At 42.2% G+C, this 21,421-nt stretch overlaps 1 protein-coding gene across 4 annotated transcripts in view; it reads left to right on the top strand.

Moving 5' to 3' along the window:
- Nucleotides 1-704: 704 nt before the first annotated feature.
- SMARCAL1 (SWI/SNF related, matrix associated, actin dependent regulator of chromatin, subfamily a like 1) overlaps nt 705-21,421 on the top strand; it is a 38,353-nt gene continuing 17,636 nt past the window's right edge. Inside the window, exons 1-9 of one of the 4 annotated variants that reach the window (XM_027637030.1) lie at nt 705-787; nt 1,688-2,661; nt 3,337-3,387; nt 6,030-6,290; nt 7,436-7,486; nt 11,491-11,671; nt 12,610-12,760; nt 15,566-15,724; nt 17,474-17,539. In XM_027637030.1, the coding sequence (XP_027492831.1) occupies nt 1,791-2,661; nt 3,337-3,387; nt 6,030-6,290; nt 7,436-7,486; nt 11,491-11,671; nt 12,610-12,760; nt 15,566-15,724; nt 17,474-17,539 (1,791 nt within the window). In that variant the 5' untranslated portion in view covers nt 705-787; nt 1,688-1,790. Of the gene's footprint in view, nt 788-929; nt 1,023-1,684; nt 2,662-3,336; nt 3,388-6,029; nt 6,291-7,435; nt 7,487-11,490; nt 11,672-12,609; nt 12,761-15,565; nt 15,725-17,473; nt 17,540-21,421 lie in introns of those variants that run through there. The other 3 variants (XM_027637031.1, XM_027637032.1, XM_027637033.1) reach the window with 3 other exon arrangements.

The following is a 21,421-nucleotide window of genomic DNA, read 5'->3' as shown; positions in this document are numbered from 1 at the left end:
TAAGCTGTGCCACAAGAGGTTTAGATTGGACATAGGAAGAATTTATTTACAGAAAGGATCATTAGATATTGGAATGGACTGCCAAGGGAAGTGGCGGAGTCACCACCCCTGGAAGTGTTTAAGGAAAGACTGGATGTGGAACGTGGTGCCATGGTCTAGTTGACATGGTGGTGTTTGGTCATAGATAGGACTCAATGATCCCAGAGATGTTTTCCAACCTAATTGATTCTGTGATCACTACTGTTCAAAAATGTTAGAGAGTGGCCCTGCACAAATGTCAGCTACTGCTCCTAACACCCAGGGGTGGACTCATTCCTCAGTACTGACAAGCGTTGTCACCCCTTCTCACACATCACCTCCAGCGTTTACTCCCCACTCAGTCTCCAGTCAAGAGCCACACACGCTGGTGTGTGCCAGATCCGCTCAGCAGGGGCAGCCAACGAGGGTGCCCTGCTCCGTCCGTGCAGCACCAGGTGCTGGCTGGGGCAAACCCTCGGTCTGGGGCCAGTAGCAGACTCCCCGCATCCTGTATGTGGCCCTGAACCGAACAGGGGCAAGCGGGTGGCAGGGGCGGCCCCTGGACCCCCGCCCGCTCCGGTGTGACCGCCGCAGCGGCCCTGACATGGCGCCCTCAGCAGGAGACTACACTTCCCAGCTCCCTGCGCGCCTCGCGCCGCTTGTAGCGTCACACCGCGCGCTGCCGGCCGCTCGGTGCCGCCAGGCGGTGGCGCGGGGGCTGCTGGGAGCTGTAGTCTCTCGGCTGGTCCCGGGGTCCGCCCGCTGGCGGGTGAGCGAGGGGCGGCGGAGTCCCCGGGGCCGGGCGGGCACCGCGGCGCAGCCCCCGCGCCCGGGGACGGGCGGCAGTGCCGGGACCCCGCGGGGCGGCGGAGGGTCCCTAGCGACGGGGAGGGCCGGGGAGCGGGCCGCGAGCCGGGACCTCCGTGGAGTTTGGGACGGGAGCCTGCCCGGCGCACGGGAGAGGAGCGGGCAGGGAGCAGGTCGCTCCCAGGGTGGTGAGGAATGTTCGTGAATGGAGGGCTGGAGCGGGCGGGCGGCCCCCGGGGCATGAGGCGGAGAGGAGATGGAGCGAGGCCGGCTCCTGGGAGATGTGGCGGGAGCCGGGTCTTCGCTTCTATCCGTGAACTGCCTTTCTCAAGGCAGGAGCCAACTCTGCCCTTTGGGGTTCAATATGTATCTGCCACGCTCTGTCGGGTACCCAAAAAGCCGAAGGTGAACAGGGAGGATGGCCATCGTTCCATCTTTGCTGATGGGTACCCGAAATAGGACACATTTCCACAACACTGTGCAGAGATGTATTGCTTTGCCTGCGTTTACCTTTGCAGAGCTGGCTCTGCAGTGCAGTGTGTCCCTGTGCTTTGCTGTTTCATCAGTTCTGTGGGATTTTCAGACGAGAGTGCTCAGGACTGTAGTGGGATAGGAGTTTTCTCCTTTTTCTGTATGTTTTATCTACATGGGACTGGCATCAATGGTTGTCATCATCTACTTGCTGATAAGGGCTGAGCCTTGGTCTGACAGCTTTGCAATACTACCAGATATTTGTGTAGGATCAGATACAGTAGTACTCAATCACTAATAATACTGAGTTATCAATACAATAATCATTTGGGGGAACTGAGTTGAAACTTCCTGTCTCTATTTGTTGTTGTTCTTTTTTTTTTTTTAGTAGACTGGCCCCCGTTCCTGTAAAGAAGCAGGTGCCTCTGTGATTAGCCTCTGTGATTAATTCCCAATGTAGTGTTGGTGCAGATTTATTATTTGAATTGTTGAAGATGTCGTCAGGCCTTACAGAGGAGCAAAAGAGGAGAATTGAAGAGAATCGGCGGATAGCTTTGGCTCGGAGAGCAGAGAGGCTGGCAGTCCAGAGAGCTGGGCAGGTGGGGATTGCTGCACCTCAGGTGAAAGAACAGAGCCCAGGCAATCAGGGAAACTCGAAGGAAGAAAACAACCATGCCAGGTTCACCAGCCAGCATCAACAGAATCCAAACAATCCTGTGGAGCAGAAGAGCTATCCTCAGAAAGGTTATAACCATTACACTGCAAACCAACAGATGGTTGGTTCACAAAGGGAGCAGCAAAAGAATTGTTCAGAGGACTCGGAACAAGCAAGTGGCCTTAAGCATTTCCCTACAACGATCCCAAATTCTCTGAGTTATTCCCATAAACATTACTTGGATGCTGGTAGTCAGGAACATGGACAACAAGCTTTAATTAATCTTGGGACCTTCCAGCAGTCCAAATGCTACCCAGCTTTCAAAACCACCACAGAATCATCTCATCCTAGATTAATTGATAACACGCACCCTGACGGTAGTAAAAATTTACAAAGTCTGAACAAATCTGCCATAAAATGTGTTTTACCATCAAGCAGTGCCGCCCCAAGTGATTCAGAAATGCTGATAAACACAAGCAGACTGACAGAAAGAATAGGGGAAGGGTTTGTCTCTCAGGCCAGTGGTAGGATGCAGAAGCTGACCAACTCTGCTGGTGTGGACTCTACCTTTGAAACTGCCTCTGGCAAGAAAGCAAATAATGTTACAAAAGGAAAATGTGTGAAATATGGGGAAGACAGATTCCAGGTTGAAATAGGGTATAATGCTGAGCTTGTTACTGTGTTTAAGAAGGTACCAAGCAAAGCCTATGGTAAGAATTGATTGTTTGTTGCTATCTCTGTGTTACATTGGGTTGAAGTTTTGGCATCTGCTGCAATTGTAGTTGCTATATGCACCTACCAGTGCACCTATTGCTGGGGTGGAATAGGTGGTATTAATGGGGCCTAAAAAAATAAAGACGAATATAGATGAAATGGGATAGAAATTTTGGGTATAAATAGCTTGAGCTTGGATTTAGAAAAGAAATCAGAAGCCTTGCTTTATGAACAGTGCTCTGAGAAATTTAGTGGCAGCAGCTGGTCAGTCTTTAGGGAGTGAAGGAAGAGAAGTTATTCATAAATTGATAGGGTCACTTCTGTAGTTCAGAGCTGATAAGCTGATTCTGTTAACTGGGTTACTGAAAGCAGCGGAATCTCCACCTTTTGGCTTGCTTCTGATCTTTCCCCTCGCCTTTATTTGCTATATTCTACTTTTGTTTCCCCCATGTGTTGCTGATCCCTGTGAATGGCTGCTGCATTCTTCTTGTTTTGATACTGATATGCCCTATGGCTTTTTTTGGTGTCACGTAGCTATGAACTGTTATAACTGGTTTTCATATATATGGCAAAAAGTTTGCATGAGTAGATTTAATTCTCTTACCTCACATGAACATTGCATACCACCACTTTTTTCTACCTCAAATGATTCATATTCTACCCTATTTTAGATCCTGCTATGAAAAAATGGAATTTCAGCTTGGGAGATTACCACAGTCTCAGTAAGTAAATTGGTTGTTTAATGATAAAAAAGCATTGAAATCTTGACACATACCCCCCTTCCCCTGCCTTCCATAGTTATTATTTAGCTCTGTTATTGTCTTGGATAATAAAAGTAGTGCTACTCAAAGGTAATGCCTATCTTTTAGGCATCTAGCTCATAGCGTTTTTCTGACACTTTGTAGTTGATTAGAAATAATTTAATTTTTCATGTAATCTAAATACCAAGCACAGGTTAAACTTCTTCTGCCATTGCTGAGTTCTTCAGCAACCAAGAAGATTGTAGGAAAATTATCTGCTGTGCTGGTACTTCATTTGAATTTGTATTGAGAATTGAGTGTGTTCCAGTGGCTAATGCTTAATTTCTGCATCCATTCATGTATTTTCTTTTTAAATAGCTCTTTTGAAACACTTTTCCTGTTAATTTTGTGTGTCATAAAAGGATAAAGGGTAACTCTCCAGAGCTTTGAGTGAGACTGAAAATGGATTTGCCTTTTTTTGGTATAACAAGGATGGCTTTATCTTTTTTTCCCTCTCCTATCATTTTGTTCTGGAAAGATTGAGAGATGATAGAGGCAAACACTTCAGGTAAGCTTTTCAAAAGCACACTGTATTGAAGTGAGTGATAAATCACTATTGATTTCAGTGGGAACAGAATTAGGCCTGTGTTGAGCACTTTGAAAAGCCACAGTTGAGTGCTGGTATTTTAGCTTCCCATGTGGGTTGCCACACATTTATAATTTAAATGCTGCTGGTTTGCTTGAATTGTATCGAGTACAGATGAGAGCAGAGTCTGCCCAAGGAGCTTGCAAATGAAGAGGATGGCTTTTAGAAATCAGACGTTTTTCCTTAAAGCTATCAAATATATGAATACTCTGTGGAAAGTTCCTGTTTACAAGTGAAGACAGTATGTGATCAATATTGGGCAATGAAATTGTGGAAAAATAGTCTGAGAAAAGGGAACTGAATTAAAAGGGCCTTGAAGTCTTGACAGTGTAAAACAATTATTTTAAAAGTTCCCACTCTTAATTTAGTTCTTCTGAATAATGTGGTCTTGTATCACCTTTCTTTCTTTGTGCTATAAATTAAACACGCAGTCAAACCTAGAAACAAATGTTGAAATAAGAATAAAATACACGTTTTTTCCCCCATTTTCTTTCAGTATTAGTTGTAGAGGTGAGATCTAACAGTAGCATCTGAAATATTTTGCTTAGTGCATTTGCAGGAGAAAGTCTAAATTGGTGGTTTCCTATTCTTCTACTTTAAAAATTACTTTCACAGGATGCTCTTAAACTTTTTATTTGGAGTAGAAATCTCAAATACTTGGATTTATTTTGGAAGTCACTTATCTTAAAATAAGATTGGATTAAATCCAAACAGTATATTTATTAACTGGTTAGGAAGAAACTGTCTGAATTTCCTTCTCCCATTTCAGATCTTGACCACTGAACCTAAATTTTGTATATTTTGTTGCATATCAGTGAGCTGGACTGTTTAAAAACAAGCAGAGTGGATCATGATGTGCAGGTCAATGCTCAAAGGACTGGATTCACCTGGATCTGCTCTAAACAGCTACCAGATAGGGGAAGTTGCCTCTTCACAAATACATGGAGGCAGAATGTGCTTAGTGATCTCCTGCTCTTAAGTCTAATGGACTCTGGAGATGTTCGTGAATCTTTGTGTTACTGTAGTACCTGTGAGTTGGAGTCCTGGGGACAAATTGCACTATTTTGGTGCTGTAAAAAAATACAAGAAAAGTTATTCCTGTAGCTTAACCATCAGAGTTCAGTTATAATAATGGAGGCAACACATGGGTATAGATTGGCTGAGCAACACAGGAATAAGTGGCACATTTATTATGTGGATAGCTGTGTTCTCAGGCTAACAGCTGTAAAATGCTGCATCCCTTCTCTCTCCATGCCCTGGCGTGACAGAGGTGGTTGCTAGCGATGGGTAAGGCAGGAGTGCAGGTGGCTGGTCAAGACAGTACAAGCCTCACTGTAAGACACAGTAGAATAAAGGGTGATGAACTTAAGTTGTAACAAAAGAGATTTAGGAATTTGGACTAGTTTCCTTCTTGCAGCACTGTGAATATGCAGTGTTCTTCCTAGATGAGATTGCCTATCAGATATTGGCAGGAGGCAGGTATTTTTAGATCTTTCTCCTTTGCTGTTTACAGAAGCACCTTCCCATCTTTTCAGGCACGTACCATTGATCACCATGCCCCTGTCCCTGTGATTTTGTAAGTGAAAATGCTGTATGGCTGTGTGCAATTTACTGCTAAATGTAGTTCTGCAGATTGCTTGCCCTGGCTTAGTGAGCCACATGTTAGGATTGCTGACAGAGAAGGAGCCTAATGCAGTGACAATGCTGGACAGGGCCTTGTTCACCTACTGTCATACGTTCCCTTTGCCATGACTGTATTCTCTGTGGAAATTCCCACCAATCTGCTCCTCCAGGCCATTCCTCTCTCTAGTCTTTGTCCCTGTGAGTGAAAGGAGGGAATCATCATTCCTTTTCAACTTGAAGGTGCATGGTCTGTTATCCTCTTGTCCCTTTTCTTCCCCAAGTATCCTATGCATCTTCAGTTTATTGATGTTCTCTGTCATTCATTCTTTTCTGTATCTCATGTTTTTATCCCTAGTGGAAACAGCGAATCAACTTTCATCAGTAGTTCTGGAACCGCTGGAAGGAGAAAATGCAGTTGGCTTGGCATCAGGCTCTCATTTCGTTGGCAGTGGGGTTGATGTGAAATCCCTCTTGAAGATGTGTAAGAACTGGAAGAAACCCTCAGCCCTTGTCAAAGGGAAGTGTGTGCTGATCTCGCGCTTGCGATTTGAGGTTGATATTGGGTATTCTGCAGAAGTGATTGGTGTGTTCAAACAGATGGATTCCAGAAATTATGGTGAGTCTCATGGTTTTTTTTGCTTTTTTTTAATGACCTTGTTGGGGCTGCTCTTGCTTCAGAGAAGACAGATTGTGAGAGTACGTCCCTCTGAAAGAGCATAAGAGATTGTGCTTTGGTGAAGATTTTGAGAGCTCTTGTAGTTCTGTTATAGTGCTGTATCTGTGTCCAGCATTTTATCTCATGGCAGAACATGTCTCCTGGGCCTGTTAGCCAAGGTGATATTTCAGAACCCAGCATGATGACATTTACTGTTGAGGTGGGATGTGCTGATAATTTGCCAGCAATATGGAGTTCTTGCCCTTATTATCAAATGCAGTTGGACATTCTCTTATTTCTCCTGCTTTACTCTGGTGGGGCAGATTTAATTTACCAGCAGTTTTACCAATATTTTTGAAGCAAGTGTAACTGTAGAGTGCTTTTTATATTGGCATTCAGATTTCAATGATAAATATAATTTTTTTTCCCCTTGTAATTTGGGGAACAAGGCACAGAGTGTCACAGCAGGTCAGTGACAGCATAGAGAACAAATTCCAGATTGCTTGTTCTTTGGGCAGGGCCTCACCTGGCTCATTGTTCAGCTGATTCAGGATTCACCCTGTTTCCCTGGATGTTGTAGGCAGGTGCTATCCAGAGATAAACCTGCCAGATAGATCTGGCATGATGTTACATTTTGGATATTGTTGAACTGGTGAATTTCCTTTGTACCCTCCTGAGCACGTCAATTGTAGAGTACAGAGGTACAACTGAAAGTTATTGTTCTACTGTTTGAAGACAGAGTTTGTTGGTTAACAAATGGGAACCTTCATGCACATTCTCCATCCGTTCTTGCAGTGAAAAGAAAGGGGTTGCCAAAATTCTTGAGCGGATGGGTTCATTACTGTGGTTCATTTGGAGAGCTGACCTTGGCTTGCTCTGGTGATACCAGTTCTAGATGTGTGCTCATAATTTTAAATCTTCTCCAAACTGGTTGCTTAACATGAAAGCAAACAGAGGAGAAGTGATTTTGAAGAAGGTAACAATTCTTTTAAAGCAGTTCTGAAATCTGTAGCAGAAGATATGGATGAATAGGCAGGTTCTTATGGACAGACAATTCAGTCTTTTTTGAAAGAGACTTATCACAGTGTTTGCTGTAACTATTGCAGATGTGAACACCAGAAAGTGGAATTTCCTGCTGGAGGATTACCCCAAACTAAGTGAGTAGCTGCATTTCCGTGGTGAGGGCTATTTTCTGGGGAGGCAAATGAATTCTAACTTTATTTTTTCTTTATTTTCACTCTGGAAAGACAAGTTGCTAATGAACTGTGAGGCCAGCGTCATCCTGTTTTGTCAAATATTTACACTGTTTGCCCAGACTCAAAACTTTATTCATGTGTGCTACTCATGACAGTACTTTAGGGGCCCATTGGGAAGGTAGCTTTAGCTTTTGTCAGATTCTACACTGAATTTGTGGACCATTTCTTAAAGCATGGGTGTATTTACTGTCACAAAGTTACTTTTATTGCTTATAACGTAAAGCAGCTCTACTTGAACTAAGGAGTTACAGGAGAATGGATTCCTTTGTTTCCACTTGCCACATTTGAAGAGGTTGACATGGTGGCTGCCAAGCCTACCTGTCCTTACAGAAATTCTGTCAAACTGATGTGTTTTAGCTGTGCTCCCCTTACCCTCAGTGCCAGCCCACCTTGCACTCTTTTGTGTGTATATCAATTCGTACACTGTCACAGCCACCCCTTGCTTAGAAAACAAACATGTATCAGGCAGTTTTGCTTCCATTTCCTTAGTAGTGTGCATGGTGGTGTGCTAGTTCATTTCACACCCAGTAAATTTGGGTTTTCAGATCAGAGCACTAGGTTTTCAAGTCAGATGATGACTTCTGTAACGACCAGTTCATCTACAGTTACAGTCTGAGTCCTGTCTAGTTGATTTTGTTCAGCCTCATATGTTACTGCTGGTAATAATGGCTTTGCAGGCAGCACACAACTATTAAGTTTTTAATTGATGTCTGCAGCACGTTAGAATTCAGGTTGCTTCTATAGATGAGTTGCTTCTGAGGCAAACAAGAAGAGCTGCTTTTTTCTCTTGCAGAATTGTGCAGATCTGCTTGAAGCAGAGGCATTCTTGAAGCTGAATTTCATATTCTACTAAAATGTTTTGATGCTGTTTGGATGCTTAAAAGAAAACTTAGCAAGAAAAAAAGCATCCTATTTTTCCTTGCAAGTGGAATTTAAGCACATAATGTCACTACAGAGTTAATTGCTTGGTAGAAGTTGGTCAGTAGACTCAGAATCACAGAATGGGTCAGGTTAGAAGGGACCAATGTGGGTCATCTGGTCCAACCTCCCTCAGGCAGGGTCATCCTAGAGCACATGGCACAAGATTGTGTCCAGATGGTTTGTGGATATTTCTCCAATGAGGGAGACTCTACAACCTCTTGGTCACTCGCACAGTAAAGAATTTCTTCCTCATATTCAGGTGGAACTTCCTGTGCATCAGTTTCTGCCCACTGCATTTTGCCTTTATGCATCTGTGTAATCCTGCTGAAACTGTGACTTGCTGAACTGAAATGTAGAACTGTGGTTTGTTGTGTTGCAGTGATTTTTTATTTTTTTAATGGGTGCAACTTTGCAGAATAATCCAGTCTCAGCAGCATGCTTCCAGCACATCTGCTTCTTAGTCTTCTATGTTTAGTTAGAGTTTATAGAGTGCTTGGAGAGGTATAGCATTACACAAGTCCTAAGTGTTAGGATTATTATTTTTCATCCCAGTTGACCTGCTGTGTTTGCCTTGCTACTCAGACGTGGCTGTGGGATTTGGTTGGGGTAAGCTTCAAGAAGACAATAAGGAAGGTGCTCTACACACGCATTTCAGAGATGAAAAGCTGTTGCTTAGAGTAGTTTTTATCCAGCGTGGGCTCCTGCTTCCACAGGATTCCAAAGCATGTTTAATAATTGAGTATATGCATGCTTCTATGATGCATGCCTTAATAACGTTAGTAATGGCTGTAGAGCTGAAAGCCACGCAGTGGGGCTGTGTAGGAATGCCAGGTCTTGAAAACAAGAGAGTGTGTCTTGGTGGAGACTGTTATGAAACTGCAGGGTTGGGATGCTGACAGGTCCTGATTTCAGTGAGAGCTGGTGTTCACTCACAATTTGCTGAAAAGGCCTTTTGTACGTGCAAAGGGCCTGATCCTGTAGCACATGCTAGGCAGTCTGAGCAAACACATCACCTCCCAGTCTGTCACAGTTTCAGTCATGCTGGCTGGCAGTCATTTACATTACATGAAGTATTGAGAATCCCACAGATTTGAGGAAAGAAAAAAATTTCCGTGAATCTTGCAGGGTGTAATTTGTGAGGGCATTTGAGGTTTCTAGCACGTGCCTTTTAGAGAAACAGCATTTGCTTTGTTGCCTGTTCATTTGCCTACATCAGAATAAAAAAAGAGGAGAGAATTTAAAAAGGCTGGTTGCCATTTCCAGCAGAGAGATCTGTTAGCTGGGAACTGTTTATAGAGGTTAATGTCTCTTTGCCTAGTTGCTCAGTCATCTTTATATAAAGGTCACTTCACTAAAAAATGTCTGTTGGATGAATCATGCTGGTGGCAGATATATCTTAATCACTTTCCCAGCTCATGTACAGAACAATAGCAACAGAATTTTCAGTGAGCAAATTGTAGCAATTATGCTAACACGCAGCTTGGTCTGTGAGTGTAATAACAAGCTTCTGCTGTACTGCGGGTGGAGAGAGTTCCTGCTATTGAAGAAGTATAAATTAAACTGGAGAGTTTAAAAAGTTTGGTCATTGCCCAACCACAAATGGAAATCTTTTCATATGTATATTTCTTGGAATTGCTTTTCCCCTTTATATGGCAGGGGTCCATCCTGCTGCTTTCCTCTTGGAGATAACTGAAACAAAAATACCTAACTGAATTCTGATGCATTTACTGTTGATATAGTGAGTTCTTGTTTCAGTTGTTTTCCCAAAAAGTTTTTTTTATGTCTTCTGGACTTCATATACAAACCAACCACTAAATAAAAAAGAAAGTTGCTTCCTGCAGTGAAGATCTGTGCATGTGCATTTGTGTTCCTAGTGTAGACGTGTCTTTTGTTTCATAGTCACTGGTCAAAAATGACTAAATATGTTTTCCTGGTCACAGTTCACTGCATGTTTTAAACAGGTATTTATTTTCGTGGAAATTCACTGTTGGATTAAAAAGAAATACTTTTATTGGGGGGGGGGATGGGATAGAGAGGCTACTGGAGGAAACTGAAATAAGGCTGTCCAGGAGGAGAATTGCCTGGATGCTTTGTTTATTATGATGCATGGGTGAAGGCCTCAAGGTCTTGGCATAATGGAGGCTGGGGATCCCTTTAGTTCAACTGGGAAGGTAAAGTTCAGGGGCTTCGTGGGTGAAACAACGTAAGTATTGAAGAACTCAAGTGACTGCCTGTGGGCTGGTTCTGACCTGCAAGCTGCTTCTGTCCAGCACAACAGCAGTGGACACCAGCTAAGCAGGGAGGTGCTCTTGTTACTGAAGGATGGCTGTCAGAGTGCTGCTGACAGCGGTACAAGAGCAGTTTCTCTGACTCCTGGGGTGATTCCTGCTTTCTTACCCAAATGTATTAAACAAGAGGGATGAAGTGGAGACAGAACTCAGCCTGTGTGAATTTGGGGAACAGGAGGAAAAGAGAGTTTTCAAAGCTGAACACATATGATATTCTTTTGGTAACTGTCTTGGGTCACTCCTGGTGATTTGGACATGGTGGAAACCTCAGAGGTGTTTAATGCAGAATCCCAAGGTCAAGATAAAGATGCCCCTGCCTTCTAGGCTTCAGGAGCTCTTTTGTAAAAATCCATACTTTCATTTCTGAGTAAGTGTGCCCTAAGCTGCCCTCAGTGTGAATAATCCAGCTCCAGCTGTATTAGTAGCAATCATCTCAGAATGATGGCGTCAGAGTTTCATTTTTTTTATAACCAAGTCTCAATACGAGGGGAGGAGATGTGATTCATCATGTGGTTCTGAAATAGACTTCAGGGAACAGGCCAGGCTAACACCTGTGCATGATGCAGTGATTTCTGTGAGCTGTTTCAGGACAGGAAATAATATTGCTGATGAGGTTGAGGGTTGTGCCCTGACATCCATAATGTAAGTTGTGTGTATGTTGCCCCTTGCAATCATAAACTGCTCTGTTCTTTGCAGTGGAAGTGTTACAGAGCCTCGTGTCAGTAGAAGTGGAGCCACTGCCCCAGGCAGTAATAGAGACCTTTGCTGCTCAGCTGCAGAGATCCTCATCACGTACAGACATTCCTGATGCTGACCTTTCAGTAGTGGACTCCAAAATTGTGACGAGCCTCATGCCCTTTCAGCGGGAAGGTGTGAAGTATGTCCTTTTTGCATGCTGTTAAGGGCTACTCCTTGCCTAGAATTATCTAGTTTATATTGGTGCCCAGGTTGCATTCTCTTCCATGGAAGGCTCCGCATTTCTTCAGTCTTGGTCTCTTATACTCTGGCATTCTGGGCTCTTGGTTGTTTTGTATAGTATGGTTTATTTGGTTGGGATTTTTTTTTTGTGGAATTTTTGAGTGACACATCTGTTTTGTTTCTAGATAGAATTCATCATGAGTCAGGAGCAAAGTAGCATTTTGCTAGTCTGAAAAAATTGTTCAAATGATACATCTCTGATCTCCCTCTTGTGATTCAGTATGTACATAATTGTCATATGATTTTTTTATTTTGTAAGGTAAAATATTTTTTTATGAGTGCATCTCTTTTGTTGTTGTTGTTTTTTGAATATTAACTACACAGGGGAAGGGACCAGGAAATGGGACCAAGGCCCTGACAGATTCAAAATGACTAATTGTATGTAAAGATAAACTCTTAAATGACCCTGTGCCCATCGTATATGATCATTTGTTGTTGTCTTCAATATACAGTCCAGGAAAGTCTGTTCTTAGTGGCCTTAAATTGCCATTGTTATGGGTAATGATTTCTTAGCTCAGCCAAGATGAACTCTGGGACAGAATGTAACACCACGTAGAGAATGTGCTTTAAATAATTGTATGGTCTTGACACTACTTCTCATATGAAATCAGTCTCTAAGGACTGGGCTGAACCACTCTGTTCAGGAGCTTCCAAGTTGTGAGAGATCTGTACGAGTTGCTCATGTCTGTTAAGACTAAGGGAGAAAATCCGAGTTTACTGAAGAACCTAGATCACTTTCAGGTGATCCACATTAGAGGCTTGGTGATGACTTGTGCTCATCTTGGTTGCCAGATAGTAACGCAATTCTTGACCCTTATTTCCCTCTATTTTCCCCAGTTTCGCAATTTTGAGAAATGGACGTTTGCTCCTTGCGGATGACATGGGCTTGGGCAAGACCATCCAGGCGATCTGCATTGCTGCCTATTACCAGAATGAATGGCCCTTGCTGGTGGTGACTCCTTCTTCCGTGAGGTTTACATGGGCAGAGGTACTGTGAGCTTGAGCATGGGCAGGTGGCCAGTAAAGGGCCTGTGAGATGGTTATACTGTATTGCACTTTGTAAAAGTTAAAATATTAAGGCGAAGAAACTAAAAATTATACCGATTTAGAAACTTGAAGTTGGGGAAATTGCTTAGCATTGACTATATGGTATATGCCAATTTTGTTTTATTGGCCGTTTTTCCTCCTGTGGTCCAGCTGATCCGTTGGAAAGAGGGAGAACTAGAGAAAGTATCTCCTCTGACTCTCTGTCAACTTTGTTCCTACAAGTCAGCTGGCTCCAAGGGGGCATTTTACTCATCAGTGTCAAAGATAATAGTTACATTCCAGCAATTGTCTTGTATTCAAGCCCATTGTAGCATTATTTGCCAGTTCCTTGGCTGGAACAGGGACCCAGATGCTGGGATTCTCTGCTCTGTTCAAAAGGCCCCATTATCACCATCATTAAGTGTGTGTCATATTACATCTTTTGGCCTGTCCACTGTATGCTGCTGACTCCGCTGAGTCCTTAATTAATGTTGATCAAAGCCCAGGAAAGCTTGGATGGTTGGGAATGTATCTCAAAATAAATCACTGCCATGGCCTGTACACTGTTGGGTTGCCATAGGCTAGTGAGATGCTCACTGTGGGAGAAGAAGGTGAACCAGAGGTTTTAGGTCAGTAAATTCATGCCAGAGCAGGAGGGGCTGGGAGTTTAGCTTTTCCTGGAATATTGCATTGATGAGAAGAGTATTGATTGGGATTTGCTGGTTTTGTGCTGTAACCAGGTCGTTAGAGCATCCTGGTATATGTTTTCACATCCAGTAGTGCAACAAAATATAGGGCTGAAAAGAAAAGAAAATGTGAGAAGGGAGTGATGCTCATCAGACTTGAAATTTCAAGGCCTGTAAACCTCTGGGACAACACCATCGCTTCTGTGGGATATCTACCAGGAACAATTTGAGGCTTGGTTTCCTGAATTATTGGGCACCTGCAACTAAATTTCTACGTCCTGCTTCAAAAGATTTAAGCAATATGAGGCATTTTTGTTTGTTTGTTTCTTTGAGTACTTGATTTCTTCTTCCTTCCCCTAGTCCTGACTCCCCAGGAGGCTGTTGTATATGTTTTGTTAGGTCACTTGCTTTAGATGTGTTGCTTTTTGAGTATGTGAAGGATGCAGGTGTAAGGAAAATGTGTCACAGAAAGTGGAAGTAGGTGAGGTTTATTATAGTCTCTGATCTACTCAGTTCATTCTCGCACAGATGTGTTTTACTGTAATGGTAGAAACTCTCTGGAGCCAAATTGGCAGAAATTTTCTTCATCTTAGTGTTATCAGTGGTTTATTTTGGATTTTTGGGCTCAGGCCACTCAGTGACTTCATACTCGGGGTGTCATAGGAAGCTAGTGGGAAGATGCAAGGTACTCTTGGGTGACAAGTGCTGCAGCATTTAGAGTTCAGAATTGAAACTTGATTATTTAATGGTCAGGGCAGTTTCGAAGCACCTCTTGTGGACGAAGGTCAGTATCATGTGAGAAGTACAGCATCACTTTTGTGGTGTGAATTAGTCACATACTCTTCATGAAAGGAGAGGGCAGTACAATTAGGAGCTTCCAGATACTTTCCTCTTGCTGCTGCCTTTGTTTAAGATTTGTCTTGGTGCCAGCCACATGTTTTTTGGTTGGGATCTAACCTGCCTGTTGGCTTGTTTTGATTGTGGTGCTTATAGTAAGGGGTGAAGGATAGTTAATTGTTACTTTTTCACATACTGAGAAATGTGGAAGCTCTCATCTAACTCCTCTTGCTGCTGCAGGTGGTTGCTGAACAGTGGAGAGGAATGATGGTTGGGGTATTGGGTGTTGGGCAATGGGCTTAGAGGCAGAAATGCCATTTCTCATCACCACTTGGTTACATTTCTGTAGGGACCAGATTCGGATGGCCAAAGTCCCAGACAGTTTTATGCAGTGCAACATCAGCAGAACTCAAATGTTGCCGAAAGCTTGGTGTCATTTGGGACAAAATTACAAGGGAAATGGTGGGTGGTCTGTGGCTAACAGATGGGTTTGGGGGAGGATATCTTGCTCTGGTGTGTGGAGCATTTCAAGAGGTTGATTGAATGACTATTACCACATGTATTTCAGCTGCTGTCATAGAGCAGCTGGTGTGTTGTCAACTTGATCTTTTCATTTTTTATTTTTGTTTGGCAAGTTGTTATTTTTTTTCTGTAGACCTTTTCAGAAGAGGTAGTGGAAGAGTTTTGTTGATCTGGATGAGTTGTACTTTATCCTCACTGTGGAGTAAACATTGCTATAGTAATAGATGTTTACTTCTCAGAAGTCTGTGTTTCACAGCCTGAGGTTTCCTGTTGAGTAGGAAAACTAAATTTCCCTGTAAGTAGTGGTTGCATCATTCTCTGGCTCTGAGCATAGCAGGTAACATTGTCAGGAGGTTATCCACATTTCTAATACAGATCAGAGGCTTTGTTTGTTTTATTTGGGGTTTTTGTTTGTTTGTTTTTCTTTTGTCTGTCTTGCTTTTTATTTTTTCAGTAAGAAGAAAGAATAGAGCATGTTTGAGCTTTCCTAGCTGTGGAAGGTAGATTTTGCCTTATAGACTGAATTGTGGTCTTGATCTTCTCATTATTAGCATGGTTGGGGGAAGGCTGCTTACTATTACTGTGCTACTAGGTGATGTCTAGTGGTGGATGGGGTGGCTCCATGTTCTAAGTATTCATGAGGGTATTCTGTAAAGTGCTTTGCGATCTTGAAAAAGAAGATAAGCACCAGAATGCAACTAATTTCTTTCCTCTTCCTCCAGGCGTTTCACAGGTGGCTTCCATCCTTGAGTCCAGATAGCACTAATGTCATAGTGACTGGCAAAGATAACCTAACAGGAAGCTTGATCAACATCATCAGCTTTGACCTTCTCAGTAAGATGGACAAGCAACTTAAGAGCACATTCCAAGTAGTTATTGTTGTAAGTGGTACACTAAAATTTCCACGTTAATTGTATGCTGCAAATGGGGTGACCTATGTACAGCAGAGAAGTGCAAAGTGGGCCTTATTTGAAACTGAAACTATCTTATAATTGTGGCTTTGGTCACAGCTGTCTTCATGAGTACAAGGAGGTTTTTCTGAAACCTTTTAAAATAACTAGTGGAGTTTAATTTTCTCTGATTCCTGAGGCTGTGTTTTCGCTTTTACTATTATGGTGCTTCTCTGATTTCATTGTGGTTGGTCATCTCCTCTGCTGGAGAGAAAGGTGTTTAATATGGTGTGTCAATACAATAGTCTTGGAATTGTATCTTCTTAAGGGGATTGGACTTCAGGGTGGTGTTACTGTTTATCCAGTAAACCAGATAACTTCTCAACATTCAAGTATGTGGGTAAAGGGTCTAAAAAATCTCCCTTTATTTGTGTTCCACTGACAATCTGCATTAAGCCTTCTTTGATCACTTGTATCATTTCTTTTGTAAATTACTTCAGAATCCATTTTTTATCCTTTTACAGAGCCACAGTAAAAGGCGTTTTTCTGGATTTCAGTTATTAAAAATTCAAAACATCTAGTGTTTCAAATCCAGTTTGGATCAATAGAGAGCAGAAGTGTATAGGTAGCTTACTATGAGTGTTTGATGTTCTCAGTCTAGTTTTCAGCACACATGCACCTGTTCAAAGATATGACAACTGGAACATAGTAATCCTTTTGTTTCTCAGCATTGGATGAGAATGTGGTAATAGGTGGAGTTCTTTGGAGACCAAACTACTCATGAGGAAATTGATTTTTTCACTTTTATATTTTTTCCCTTACACACACACTGACAGGAAATTCTGTTGCTCTTGTAAACTTGGGGTGGAATCGGGCTCTACTGCCCTGGAACATTTACTAGCCCTGAACTGGCAAATGTTCTTTCTCTGTGTCTATATGTTCAAATTTAGACCCTGTTTATGTTTTTACAGAAGAGAATAGTCCTAATTGAGTGCTGAGCTTTCCCATTTTTTTCATCCAGTGTTTTTGATGCCTGGGAAATTTAATGTAGCTTATTTGTTAATCAGGAGGGAGAAGCCTGTGCCTGAGAGGCTAAGCAGTTGTACTGTCTTTGCATGCATGGTTGCTTGCCTCTACACACATGGAAAGATGAGAATGTACCTTTGGAGGGCACTGATTATTTTTTGTGTCTAAGTTTTGCCTTGCTACAGCAGTAGAAATGAAGCCTGTTTGAGGGTGATGTTTAAGTAGGAAACTATTACCCACCTGGTGAGCCTTATCAGCAGAACAGTTGGGTCTTAATTGGATTTCTTTTTTTTTTTATCATTTTCATTTACCCCTTATTAAGGGAACTGGCACTGTAGAGGCCTCCTATGTTTGCTGCATTTAAAGGATACATAGGGGCTAATGAGTATCAATGGTGGAAATAATATTCCTTTCTCCTTCCCTCTCCAGCCCCCTCTTCTCACATGTTTTTTTGTGGTCATTTATGATTCATGGCTACCAGGTTTGATTTCTGTTCCATTTGCTTGCAGTTGCAGTTTTGAATGTTGGAAGCCTGCTACTCTCCATCCCGTCTTTTTGTTTAGAATTTGATGTGACTATCCCAATGCCTGAAATATCGTCTGACATGAGAGGCTTGTAACACTAGATAGCTGAGAATACTGGGAATTTCTTCTGTAACCTGCAGTTGGACTATGGATCAGAACTGACTTTGCTTTCATTCCTGTTTTGTTTCAGGATGAATCTCATTTCCTAAAGAACATAAAAACTGCACGATGCCGAGCTGCCATGCCTCTACTCAAGGTGCGTGTGCTGGTGGCAAACCTCGAAGGATCAAACTGCTAGGGCCAGGCTCCCAAGGCAGTGGTGCTCCATTTACCAAGTTTAGGAGCCAGCAGCTGAATTCTTGCATTGGTCAAGGGGAAAGCCAGCTAAAAGTGTAGATCCAAAAGCAAAATTTGTCTCTGGCGTTACTACTTGTTTCTATACAAATATTAGATGGCAAGACCTAACAAAACAACTTCAAAAGCTCCCTTGATCTCATTGTGGTACTGCCACTGGTGAGTTTCATGGTGACAGGAGAAAGGGAATATCAAAACTTACCGAATATATTCAGGGAGAGTAGAAAGAATCTAGTGATGTCAACACAGCTTGTTTAATGAAAATAATCATCAGTTACTTCTTGGCACACAAATTGCTGCTGTTTATAAGAAAGACATTGCCTAGGTCCCTTCCTTGGCTTTGGTTTAGGGCTCTAGTCTGTTACTGCAAGCTTCCAGTGTATTTGTGTGGCTGGGGCTCAGGATCATTCCTGCTGGTTAAATGTACAGAACTACTAGGAAATGGCAAGGTTAGCAAGACAAGTGGCCCACAGAAGGGAGGCAGTAGTCAATTATGTGATAACAGGAAAAATGCAAATACTCATGTTTTCCTGTTGTCCTGGGATCAAAGAATTGAACTCTCTTTGGTAGCTTCTAACAGATACAGATTAAAGTCATGGGTAGTTTCTGGATGCTGCAGAGTCTGTACATTAGAAGAAGGTACATGCAGTTCCTCTTCAGCAATTAATCAGCGAGTATGTATAGAGAGAAGATTCGATGTGTGATGGCTTTATAGCAATCAACTTCCATATACAAGATTTTTAATGGCAAACTGAAGGTGGGGTTCCTTGAATAATTTTGTTGTTCTCCTTAAAGGCCTGACTCTTGTCTTCTCTTGGTTTTCAGATCACTTCAAGACTTTTAATGTTTGGAAACTAAGTAGGAGGTCCAATTTTAAGAGTAGTTTGAAATACAATAATTAGGGTATCTGTCTGAAAGTGGTGGAAAAGAACGAATTTACCTCATTGCAAAATGCTCAAAAAGCAGCCTTATCCTTTCCTACATGAAGCTTTGTTAGGATCAGCTTGTCAGAATTATTTGCAAGCTACAAGATATGAGAATGAAGGATGGTAGCTGTTAGGCAAAGGTTAATTGCCTGTATGCACTTACTGAGAATTTACAGTTTTATGCTGTCACATCACTGGTCTTAAAGAATTGAGAACTGATGCTTCTGAAACTGAATTCCAGCATTAAGAGTTTCATGTTCATATCGTGTGCTATCTCACCTACACTCAGCATGCAGTGCCAGCTATTTTTGTATTAGATGTTCAGGTAAATTTTATTCTTCTGCTTGCTGACAATAACTTCTGACCTGAGTATGTGCTCTAATAGTCACTTTTCTGCCCTCCTTCCTTTCCAACGTAGGCATTTTGCTCTAAAACTAGCCCCTTTGGCAGCTTTGCCTTCAGCTCCTAGTGAGTGATGCTGTGTTCACTACTGGCACAGCACATCACACTAATGCTTTTGTATATAAAGAACTGCCAAAATATCAGGAGCTTTCATCACTTGAATACTAGATTTAACAACTGTACTGTCATTTTTATAGTAAATAGTCAATGGGTTAACAGGGAGTATTTTCAGTATTTTACATGATGCTTTGAGACTATTGAAAAAGAGGCATTGGTAAACATGCTCCTATGGATAATATTCTTGCTTCCCTTCTTTATGTTAAAAGGATTACGGCAGTACTGGGGCTCTTAGAAGAGACCAAAAAAAGGGATATCCATAGGGAAGTCCTTGATAGGTAAACTGCTTCTAGCACTTCATCCCTACCTTAAGGTCCCGATGGGAAGCCATGCCAATGCTGTATCCAGAGCCCCTGGAGCTATCTCCTGCCTTGTCTGTCTGCCTTTTAAGCGTTGCTACTTTTAACTGTTGTTAGCATTATACTACTTTAAACTGTCTGAAATTGCCGTAGTTGCTTATATTCCTATGAGGTTCCCAACATCCTAAGGCGTGAAAGCTTAGCCTTGAACTTTCAGAGACATAAAAAAACCCCACCCTTGGTCCTTACATGCTACGAAGATTTATGAGTCCATAATGACACTGGACAGATCTAAGTTAAAATGTTTTTGAGCCAGAAATATTTCTGTCACTTCCATCCATACTTGTTATCCTCATAGAATTTGGTCTTGTGACTTCTTCATTTGAATAATAAAAAAATACATAAATTGTTGCAAGTGTTCATACAGAACTTCACAGTAATCAGATTAAATCAGTACATTCATAATAAAGATGACTTACCTTGGATATTAATTTTAAATCTGTCTTGTTAGACAGCCAAACTGAATCTCCGCCTCTGAAATATTTAACCCACAGTTACAGCATTTAAAGCCTCATTATAGTTTTCATATCTAACATTGACCAGTTTTCAAAATGGTATTTTTAGCCACTCAATAATAATAATAATTCATCTTTTCCTGCTCTCTTGTATATATAGCAATACAAGTGTGGTATGGAATTCTCAAGGAAAGCCATGTATTAAACATGTGACCTAAGTTTGTCAGTTGGGAACTTCTGGACATATTTTTAATACTAACAAAAGCCACAAACTCTGTGTATGCAGTACTCTGTATCTTTTCTGACATACTTGGCTGCTACCCTGACAGAGATTTAGAAAAGTTTTGCTTGAGACAGTGGGAGCTGTGAACAGAAGAACTTTTACGATGACTGGATGTATGCAGAGTCTGTGCTCGCTGCCTCAGCCTGCCCCAGGCTGTCATTAGCTTAAAGTATATAGACATGTTGTGCCCAATTTATTGTTACTGGACAGAACTTTGAGAGGAACTTGTAATTGCACAAACAGTAAGATAAGGTGAAATGGCAGCAGCAGCAAGATGGATGTTTAGGCCAGATTTCTTACTCCCTTCATGTTCCCAGTGGATGTGCAAACTTGTGGGTGTGCAGACTTGTACGTGGGGGAGAATGCTTTATCCGCCTGCATGGAAGCAGGTGGCAGAGTTTGTACACAGTCTGTGTGCATCCCTGCAAAATTATGAAGCAGGATGGTTTGAAAATTGTAGTAGAAAAAAGTCCTTTGATGTTTGATGGAGTGGCAAAACCCCTGCTTTCAAGGTCAGCCAGCTTTCATGCTGGCTGGTCTGTGCCAGCAGCTTTGTGAGATCTGTCCCCAGCTGCAGCACCTCTCACAGTACTCAAGAGGGCTAGAAGTTGCTGTGCTCAAAGTGGTCCTTTTGTCTTGTTTCCATGGGCATCAAAGTGAGAATGGCTTCATCCTGTTGGATTTTGATTGAGTGGTTAGGCCTGGTTTGTCCTGTTTAGCCCTGGATTGTCCTTACCCCTAATTGAAGCTATGGCAATGGGTATTAGGACCTAGTTGTCACCTGCTGTTTTCTGTAGTCTCATGTTTGGGTGACTAAATTCTCCTGGATGTACTGATAATACTGGTTGCTCCCTTCATCTCTCCGTACATCTGCCTCCCTCAGAGGCAGAGAGTGCCAATGGTGTTACACCTTTTATAAGTATTTTGTTTTTTCCTTCAAAGATTAGACTGACTCAGAGACGTAAACACAGGAGGGGGACCATACATGTTACCAGTATCTTAAAACAGCAAAGTCTCAACAATGTAGATAGAGAAGAAATGGCAAAACAGAAGTTTTTCATTGATCTGTAGTGGGATCTCTTAGGGACCAGATTGAAAAGATTCTACCTCTTTTGCCCAGCCAAAGTGCTGCATGGTCTTTATTCTTCTGTAGTTGCATGGAGTACTGCAATGCAGTGGAAACTGGGGAAGGTCCCAATGGAAAATGGATGAGTTTTTTGGAAGCATGACAGTAACTAGTGA

The sequence above is a fragment of the Corapipo altera genome, unplaced genomic scaffold (genome assembly GCF_003945725.1).
Source record: "Corapipo altera isolate COAL_440 unplaced genomic scaffold, ASM394572v1 45, whole genome shotgun sequence".
Classification (NCBI taxonomy): Eukaryota; Metazoa; Chordata; class Aves; order Passeriformes; family Pipridae; genus Corapipo; species Corapipo altera.
This window is presented reverse-complemented; position numbering and strand designations above follow the sequence as displayed.